Raw genomic sequence first — 10,884 nt, 5'->3', positions numbered from 1 at the left:
GTTCGACATAGTCATTACCTACCTCATCACCATGAGTTTAGGTAGGGATCCCTCTACTAAGTTGATTAGCTATATGATTTAATTTTCATTCATATTAATGCATGTTATTCATTATGTTGCTGATTAAGTATGTGAAGCAACTTTAATGGTTCTTCTTATATGTTAATGTCACAAAAATTATATATTTAACTGATGGTCACATAGGTTCATTTGAATTTTAAGTATATCGTTTGATCATCGATTTACTAATTTATAAAACCAATAAGTAAGAATACATGAGTAGATGTATGATTATTAAGTTCTTGTAGCATGTGTATCCTACTTAGTATTTCTTTGAAATACTCATTCATATCTAACATTTCAAGAGGAATCAGAGGTTGTGCGGTGACTCATCGTAATTGGCATGCATTTAGAGAGATTGATTTCTTTATATCTTGTTTTAATTTGCCAATTTTTATGTTTAAGAACACTTTGTGATGTCCAGTGATTTTTACCTCTTAAGTTTATATTTCAAGACTGCAAATTTTTAATGTTTGGACATGTATATCATGAATTCTAACATTCTACCCTTTAACAATTCACCGTGGTTTTAGAATTTCAGCCTGAATTTAATAAAATATGACCCCTTATGAGTTATCTATCATATGAAACTGAAAACACGTTGATTGGAGTCCCGTAGAATTTATTATAGCATTTTTAGTAAATTGGGTTGGGCTAGATTCGGGAATACATTACCAACCAATTTGAAAAATATTTTTGTGCCTTAAATGTCATCACCGAAACCCCAAATTGGGATATGTTATTCATAGTTTTCAAACTCTTTCAAAAATTATTTTGTTCCATATGTTTTTGTTCTAAGATCATCTAATATTATTAATTAATTCAAACTCATAAACTTTTCTTAATTACCTATTTTGACGGTTAACATTAGAGAACTCATAGTTGCTAACTCTTCAGGTTACAATAATTTAGGTTATTATGGTTTGGTATCAAATTACTGTTTACTTTTCTATAATTTTAGGAATCGTGTCGAATAAATTATTTTACTCAGCATCATGTCTGCCATTGTCGGACCCTGCCTACTCTAAGGTAAAGAATGATTTGAGAAATTTATCTTCTGATACAACATTTTGAAGTGTAATTATGAAACTTATGTATAGAAAATTTAAGTTTGAAAATGTGATTTGGATATTTAAGGGGGTGTATTCAATTGAGACTTTTAATGATATTTTGGGATTTAAAATATTTATATCTATTCGATGTAAACTTTTCGAAACTCCCTAAAAGTATTGATTTATTTAATTGAGACTTTTAAGAAGTCTCTGAAAGTCAAGGTGTATCCAATTAATACTTTTATAAACTTTTAAGAAGTCTCTAAAAGTCAAGGTGTATCCAATTAAAACTTTTATAGACTTTTAAAAAGTATATTAAAGTTACGGTGTATTCAATTAAAATTTTTTTTTTTTTGAAGTCTCTACATGTCTTGGGGTATTCAAATTTTGGAGGGTGTTTGCGACCAATTTTTCCGTAAAAATGCATTTTAGAATAGTAAATTGATGATAAATGTGTGATTAAAAAATAATAAATTTTTTTTATTTACGCATAATATTATTTTAATAAATAATGTGTGATTAAAAAGAAGAGAGAAAAAAATGCATTTTGAAAAAAAATGGATACCGAATAGGACCTTAATGACTTCTAGAAACTTGTATAAAAGTTTCCGTAGTACTAACTTTTAAGCAGAAAGTACCAATCTAAAATCTCAAAATTCATCTCTCATTAATCATGAGATTTTGAGAAACTTTAAAATAAAAATATTTTTTCAATCTTTCTCTTTTTTTCATTTCAATCGACTCCTGACCTCGGACAAAACCCTGTTACTTGTACTAAAAGCAAACCTTGAAACAACAATGCTAACCGAAGATATCAGTAGATCTTTTGCAATTGCAAAAGCAACTGGCCATTGTCGTTCATGCCTTCGCCAGAATTCAATTACTTATTCTTAACTTTTTTTAATTGTTTTGTTTGTTGGCATAATATGATTAAAGTAATCAATTAATTCAGTAGGTAACTCAGCACTGACAACAAGTTTCACCATTCCGAATTGATTTTTCTTCCCCGACATTTTGTTTGCTTTTTTTTCCTTTCGCTTTCCCCTCACGACGGGAATGTTTAATTCAGCTTCTTCCTCTTCATGTTCTGTTTCGGGAACGTCAACATCATCCAAATCAATTGGATTTTTGCTTCCATTAGCACCCGAATATGAAATATCTTCAGGAATGGGTACGTCACTTAGAATGAAAAATTCATTCCAAATTTGATTTTGCAGCGTCATAGACGATTCGCCTCCTCTCATACTAAACAAACCCTCAACAAATGAGTGTGGATCAATTTGTTTGTGATGAAATCGAAATGTAGTAACTAATAAGTATGAATAAATGTAGAAGTGACCGTTTCTAACGGTCATTGAACTATGTACAATGACTGAAAACGGTCACTTTTAAAAAGTGACTGTTTTCGATCATTGTAGCTACACGAGCTTGGTTCGTTTCTTGTGAGCCCACGAGCTGCCTATTTGACGAGTGGAGCCGGTTCGACTTGCCAAACGGGCGGTCTAGCTCGGCTCGGGCTCAAGCTAATTATTTTACGAGCCTAATTTTGGCGAGTTGAGCGGTCGAGCCGACGAACTACTTGGCTCAATTGCCATCCCTAAAGATGTGCATGTCTACTGGTCAGCTGGTAAAATAAATATGCTTTAATAAAGGAATGTTCAAAGGGTAATACCTATTTATTCTATGTAGGTTTCAACCAATGAACTATATCACCAAATCTTTATGTCTCACATTTTTGTGTCACTCTCAATTTTCATTCATATGGAGTTGAAAAAATTGCTTTGTTAAGTTTACTTCTGGCACAATTTTAGGTGTGGCCCTTTGGTTCAATGTAAAATATAAAAGTTGATCCATGTTTCCTCTGTAAGAACATCAAAATAATATATTTACTTTTCAAAAATGATAAACGGGTGAATGAAAAATTGGAGTTCAAAGTGGACTATTGAAAGATTGTTTATGTTGGAGGAAAAACTATATTTAAGTTTATCCCATATAAAAAGTTGATAAAAATAAGGACCACTTTATATATGGTTACACTAGATTTATGTTGACATGGGTTTTCTATTTATGAGCTGTGAATACTTCTCAGTATTTGAACCTTAATTTTGATCTAGCTTTTGGCATTTAAATTTAAAATTGAGGCTACCAATAAAACTGAGTTAAAAAAGTTATTTGTTTTGGGAATAAAAGAACAACTAGAAAATCAATTTCATGAAACATCTTCCAATAAAAAATTTAATTATTTTTAGCTGCATAAATAAGATTTTATCACATAAAAATTCTTCTCCATCTATAGGAGAGAAATCAGAGAACAAACAAAATCTCGTTAGTCTAATCTAATTTAGACTCTTATTTCAATCAATATAAGTTATATCACACGACACAGCTGACAACTAACAACTAACAACTATAAGTAAAACCTATAGAACCAATTTTTAAGGTACACTCTACTAGATACTACATTGGATTTATGCAAGACAAAGTACTATTTGATTTGAATTATGCTACATACAATGACAAATATGTTGATAATCCTCTGGAAGTTAATGTAGAGGAATAAGTTATTGCTTTGCCTTTGTTTGGCCCTCATTTTCAAAAATTTATTCTCTCTCGTGTTCGTTTCCTGATGTTAAGTATCTTATTTTGGATATGAGATCCATATGTCACTGAAGATGCTCGACTATCCATGGCTACTTAGTTGTAAGTTTATGACAAGTAGCTAGATGAAGGGCATGATCCAAATCATGAACAATAGAAAGTTTTAATTAAACTAACAAATTAGGAAATAATATCAAGACCCAAATAGTGTTAATAACATTTGAACTACGTCATCAATTTTTATTTTTATTTCTTATATTTTGAACTCAATTTATTATTTATTTTATTTTTGTAATGAGAAAAAAAATTGTAAGATTCGTCAACTTTAAAATGTATGTGTAACTTGATAATATATTAACATAAAATTATTTTTTTTACTGATGAATAAAATGTCATAAAATAGTTTTTTAAATTTTAAAACAAAATTTTCTTTTAATTTTCTATTTTAAAAAATAATTTTTCAAAATAACAAACAAAGCACATTTTTAACAAACTTAAAATGGACTGTCAAATAGAAAATAAACTAAAAACTGAGCCACAAACCAAAATGGCCCTTTCACCGCTCATTTCGTGAAATTCATTGCTCCCCCCCTTTTTTTTTTTTTTTTTTTTTTTTTTTTTTTAAATCTCCCTCAACCCTATGTAGTGGGGAAATGGTATGTTCTGCCCCCATGGCACATCTCCAAGTGGTAAAAAGGGGAGGGTGGAGAAATCCAGCTTTGCTTGAGGCTGCTGCGTCAAGGGTTCGAATCCTAAAATATGGATTTGGCTCTTGGGTAAGTGCAAGTGTACAAGCAGCCTTCCACCCTGTACCCTTGGAGGCATAACCTGCGATTCACCTCCCTCACGATGCTCCAAGGCAGGGGTGGTGGGGGACCCTTAAGGTTAGGGTTTAACCTTTTTTTGAAATGGTATGTTCTTCTCTTTGCAACAAACTTACACATTTTATTTCTACTTAAAATTTACTGTAGCGAGTCTTGTAGGAAATCTGTAAATAATATTATATTGACATTATCATAAGTTTTTGCAGTTTTTGTTCTAATTTTAAGTTCTTTTTGATGTACTTCAAAATTAGATTTTTATTAAATTTTTATAAAAATATGATATGTGGGATTGAAAAGTTAATAAAAATTATGAATTTCAATATATAATTAATAATTAACTTTGACTTTAATTTTTATCAAAATTTTTAATTAAAGTGTACATTCTTTTAAATGTCAAATCCAACTAGAAGCATTTATTATTGAGAAAATTGTAGCAGCGGTTCTTAACTTTTTCATTTTTTTATAGATTTTACGCTAACTTTCAATTTGTGTTTGCGGAGATTCCTAACCTTTCAGAAATATGCATCTAGAGTTCAAATGAATGGATTTCGTCTATTTGATCGTTAGTTGACCAATAAAGTCAAAATTAAATGATTTCTCGCCAAATTAAAAAGGGTAAAATGGTAAGTTTGCATTTTTCTTACATTTAACTAAATTAAAAATAAAATCAAAAATAAAATAAAAATAAAAAGTCATCATCTTCTACCATTACCCTTACCCTTACCCTTAACCTCTCCCCAAACCCCACTCTTCCCCCCTGCAAACCGTCGCCGCCCACAGTCGATTGCCCGCCACCGAATCCACATCCACCACCACTAACTCAATCAAAGCCGAAAACTCACCCAGCAACTAGTGGCACCACCGATCTAAACTGTCGCCAAACCCAAACCCAATACAAATACAAATAGAAAAGCCACCCGCCACCGCCACCGCCACATTTGAGCAGAGCCATTTGCAATGTTTGGAGTTGGTGCATCTAAAAATCTTGCATTTTTACAACCCATTTGGTTATGATAAAAAAACGTCAAAACCCACAAATTATTTTCCTTAAATTAGCAATAAATTCTCTGGTTTTAGGTCCATCTTCCTCACATTCTCTAGTTGAAACACCAAAATATCATGCTGATTTTGGAATCAAGACTCAAAATCTCCGATTTCAAGTCCAAATTCCGAAAGAAATGGAGCTTTGGCTAGCGGTGCCACTGCCTTTTGTGTTTGATTTTGAAGTGGGGGGTTTAGGGGTTCTGGGTTTCGTTTTTATTTTTATTAAATGATTTAACTTATTTAAATGTAAGAAAAATGTAAACTTATCATTTTACCTTTCTTAATTTGGTCAAATTTTCAAGTCTTAATTTAGAATGAAATGGAGCTTTGGTCGGCGTTAATGGGGTGGGACGGGAGAGCTTGGCCGGCGGTGCCATTGCCTTTTGTGTTTAATTTTGGAGTGGGGGGTTTAGGGGTTCTGGGTTTCTTTTTTTGTTTTTTGATTTTTGATTTTATTATTATTAAATGATTTAACTTATTTAAATGTAAGAAAAATATAAATTTATCATTTTACCCATTTTTATTTGGTCAAAAATCATTTAATTTTATCTTCCTTGATCAACTAACGGTCAAATTGATGAAATCCATCCATTTGAACACCAAATGTATATTTTTGAAATCTTAGGAACTTTTTTTAGTACAAATTGAAGGTTAAGGTAAAATTTACAAAAAAGTGAAAATGTCAGGACTGCAATTTTCCCTTTATTATTTAACACTGCATATTGAAAATGATGCATTCAAGGTTACGTGCACGTGGTTATTGACCAATTTGGGCCCAAATTCCGCTCCAATTAAATATCATGATCCAGTCCAGCACTATGAACCCTTTTGAGCTGACCCAACAACATCAAGACCCGAAACTGCATGCAATTTTTCTACTGTAGACGTAATCATTTCCATGCAAATCTCCCACAGTCCTTTAAATTCCTGCCTCTCTCTGCTGATTTAATAGCCCGTCATGGCGTTTTCCTCCTTTTCAGTTTTATCCTTCTCGGCCATACCTTGAACGGAGTGGATTATTCTCAAAAAAATAATTTCCCAGTCCGGACTCTTTCTATTTTCGACTTTGACAGATCAATCGCAACCAGAAATGTTGCCATACTAGGACGAAAGAGATGATTCATGGCATATTCGAACTTGAGAGGAGTCCCCAGTAAGCTTGCAGTTGACCATAAGTTATTGTTTATTACTTGTTACGAGTTAATTCTCTCTGCTGATTTAATAGCCCGTCATGGCGTTTTCCTCCTTTTCAGTTTTATCCTTCTCGGCCATTCCTTGAACGGAGTGGATTATTCTCAAAAAAATAATTTCCCAGTCCGGACTCTTTCTATTTTAGACTCTGACGGATCAATCGCAACCAAAAATGTTGCCATACTAGGACGAGAGAGATGACTCATGGCATATTCTAACTTGAGAGGAGTCCCCAGTAAGCTTGCAATTGACCAAAACTTATTCGTTTATTACTTGTTACGAGTTAAGTGTTTGTTACATTTGCATTGTACCAGTTGTTTCTGACGAGAACGAGTCTGTTTTCTCTTCTCTGATGTAAATGAAAACGTTGATGGGGGTAGAATCCGTCAAACTCTATTAATGTAGGAATAAAGTGAAGATAAACCTTTCCCGGGCGAGCAAAAGTGCTGATTAGAGTATTCTGCAGATATTCTGGTTCACTCAAGTCATACTCCATTAATACATATATTTCTCTTCAATTCTCCATTCTTCAGATGATTCTGGTACGTTAAGGTCACACATCATTATCACACACTATTATTACATATATTGCTCTCCACTTCTCCATTGTTCAGATTATTCTGACACACACAAGTCACATATTATTGTATAGGAACAGGCCTCATTCTTTTCTGTAGGTGTAATTCAGCAATTTCGGAGGCAAATCTAGACTTTAGGGCTCAAGAAGTCTTCATTTGCCTTCCGGATCTGATAAGATATGAGACAACGACACTATTAGTTGAAATACTGTATCACAGGAAAAAAATAAGCAGACAAGGCAGATGATGCACCTCGACTTCATCGAGGTTGACTCCATTTTCCTTGAGAATCGATAAAAATCGTTCAAAACTATCCTCAGTTGGCTTATAATGTCCACTGGAAGGTGAGATGCGCTAGAAAAGGTAAAGAAGCTGCATTAGATCAAAATGTATTAAGCAAAACCTATTAGTGTGGCTTTACAATCCTATGTTCACATTCCATCACTTTCTTCATTTCAAGTTTCAAAAGTAGAGCTCTGTTTAGGATTGCTCTGTTCTGGGTTTGCTTTTGCAGATGCTTTCTCAAGGTTATTTATTCCATTGGAAACAATATATTTCTAGCTAGTTCAATGAAACCTAACATTTATATATTTGGTTAGGAAAGGAAAGACGCGATTCTCAAATACCACTATGACTGTCTGAGAATAGGTAAAGTTTTTTATTTATCAAAGCCTAGTTTAGTTGACACTCCTCAGATCCCTTGACACCTTCTATGGCAGTAAATTTTACTTGTATGCTTTCTATGAGTTTGAAGTGGTAAAACAAACTTGAAATCCCAGAAACGAGGTCCAATCACTTGTCTTTGATTGCTTTCTTTCCAAATTGCCTTGCACTCTCTTCTTGGTCGGTAACTCGATCACAATAGAAGAAGTTTGATAGCCACAACCCAAGTACCAAGTTAGGTCTTGATAAAAATGTTCTATGTTTTACCAAGAAACTAAAATACAAGACTACTCCGAATTTACCTTAAGTAGTCCATCTTCTACGAAGAGTCTCCCTGCAGTTAATGTAGCTCCTCCAGCAAGAAAGCTTGAATGATGGAAGATTCCTTTCTCTTTCTGCATGTTATAAAAATATAGATATAACAATAAACATATATAATTTAATGAGTACCGATACTTATTTTATGTTAAACACCGGTGATATATCATATAAATCTATTGGTGGATACATTTATGGTGAATCTTAACCTTTGACTTAAGTTTAAAATCCACCATTAAATTTATATGACGCATTAGCGGTGTTTCACATAAGATGAGCAAAATACTCATTAGATCATTCTTGTGTAGAGAGAGAGGGGGAGAGAGAGAGAGGGAGGGGGAGAGAGAACATCACGTGTGTATTAATTTCTAACTTTGTTTAGGCCTTACCTCTCCTGCGTAAAGCTTTTTAGCTGTGCTTACCACAAAGATGTATTTCAAATGTGGTGATCCATGGTGAAGAGGTGTTCCGGTCATATTGTGCAATATTTTTCCGTCAACAATGACATATTCGTAATATTCTCTCTCTTTCTGATCATATCAAAGAAGAATAATAAATAAACTAAGAAAACTGCTTGAAATGTTGCATGGGTCATAATAGAACAATATTTTAAGAAAGATATGTAATTTATCCATAATATAATCAAGAGGTCCCTATAATAGTTGCATCGCATACTCTATGCATTAAGTACATATTTAGCACACTACTAGATTGTTATCAATTAAATGAATAATCAGTATTATCGAAATCAATTAGTAACACGAAAATGGGAAACCAGAAACAAGAATAACACATGATATAACGTGCTTGATGTAAAAATATAATCAGTCCCTGTTTGGTTTAGGTAAAAATTAGATTTTTTTTTTTTTTTTTTTTTTTTAATTTGATAAAAGTTGGTGGAATGTGTAATTGAAAAGTTGTGGATCCCGTGTGATTAATTTTAATAAATGACTTTAGATTAGATTTTAATTATTATTATTATTTTTATATGAAATGACCATGTCATAAATGTAGAACAAAAATCTATTGCAAAAGGTAGTGCAATTTTTATTGCATACTGGTCCCAAATATTTAACGCATTGTTGATCCAGCTTCGATCTCGGGCACTCTTCAAGATCAACCTCTTTGCCATCTCCAAAATTCAACCTATTAAAAGCAGATATGTTCAAGATTCAATTAATATATGAGTTCCACTTTAGATTAATGAATAAAATAAAATAAAAATCTAGACGAGTTCCACTTTAGATTAATATATGAGTTCCACTTTAGATTCAACCAGCTGCACACATGTTCAAAATAAAATAAATGAATCAAAATCTCTCAAATTGTAATTGATACTACTCATTTGACACCACCATCAAACTTTTCTCACCAGACTAAGAAATCCTGATTGGTAGAGCTTTTAAGCCACTCTTTATAATATGGATGTAAGTTGTTTCCATAGCGATGCTCTGGATCAATCTGTATAAATAACATAACTATGTAATGTGAACCTGAATTATCAGGCAAAAGTTGAGACAATGAAAAATAACTTGTAATAATTGAAGATAATTAAACTCCAAAAAGCAGAGGGATAAGCTGCAAGGATGAAGAATGTCTTGAGAAACCTTATTGATTCTTGTGATTGAGGCCATCAACACTGACATTGATAAACCTCTGCAAAACCCTTTACTGAATTATCGTTATCTAAAATAACAGAGATAGAGGATGGGAAAAATATCACCGGGCTTCTGAAGCCCGGCGGCTCAATCCCCAGTAAAGACTCTCTTCAAAAACGTCTCTTCTTCTCCCAATTAGCCATTTGTTCCTTTGAAACCTTGCCAAAACTCTCACAGTAAAATACTCTAAAAACAGTTTCTCGACCACAAACACAGCCACCCCAGCAACCGTTTTTGATTCCCCATGTTAATATCTAGTACTACATCAAAATGCATTGGCTGACCACACTTATCCAGACAGTTAATTTTGTACTTATATCAGTTGTTTAGCTCGGAGTTGTGTTAACTTTGGGAAATTTTTTGATAACGTGGCATAGATCACAGTTGCGGACGAGAATGCATATATATTTTGGTGAATGGAATGGAAGTAGATCTAACTTGGAAAGCTTGAAGAAACATGATGAGGCTGAGCTGCCTGGAATAATAATAACAAACTGCATGGCAGCTCATCTGCACCGTCAATGCAATGGAGGCAATGCTTTTGTGCTGGCAGATTTCACAGTCAAATTGGATCATAAATTTTGATTTTTAAGAGACCTGCTGGGACTCCTAATGCATGGATAATAAAGGATTTTTGGGATTCTGAATACAAGAAGACATAAAGAGAGAAAAACACATCTCAAACACATCAAACTAAGGTTCCAAAGGAATTCAAAGCTTAGATTTTGCAATCAAAGATTGAAGAAGATTATTTCGATGTGAAGATTGGAGTTTAGGCTAAAATATTGAAAGATGGGTATTCAACACCTTTATTTTCTCTATAATATTCCTGATGTTGTACTTATTTTCATATAATTTCTTTTGTTTGTATAACTTGATGATGAGTGGCTAAGTCTTT

The 10,884-nt window shown here is 32.9% G+C and overlaps 1 protein-coding gene across 1 annotated transcript; it reads right to left on the bottom strand.

Annotated features, from left to right (window-relative positions):
- Positions 1-7,335: 7,335 nt before the first annotated feature.
- Positions 7,336-10,232, bottom strand: LOC111400369 (IQ domain-containing protein IQM3-like). The gene is made up of 10 exons (XM_023027782.1): positions 10,216-10,232; positions 10,052-10,144; positions 9,936-9,984; positions 9,701-9,789; positions 9,387-9,474; positions 8,718-8,858; positions 8,313-8,405; positions 7,600-7,701; positions 7,508-7,516; positions 7,336-7,389 (listed from the first exon to the last, which is right to left on the bottom strand). The coding sequence occupies exons 1-10, from the start codon at positions 10,230-10,232 to the stop codon at positions 7,336-7,338; spliced, it is 735 nt and encodes a 244-aa protein (XP_022883550.1).
- Between the last annotated feature and the right edge of the window lie 652 nt (positions 10,233-10,884).

Source organism: Olea europaea, chromosome 10 (genome assembly GCF_002742605.1).
Source record: "Olea europaea var. sylvestris chromosome 10, O_europaea_v1, whole genome shotgun sequence".
Classification (NCBI taxonomy): domain Eukaryota; kingdom Viridiplantae; phylum Streptophyta; class Magnoliopsida; order Lamiales; family Oleaceae; genus Olea; species Olea europaea.
This window is presented reverse-complemented; position numbering and strand designations above follow the sequence as displayed.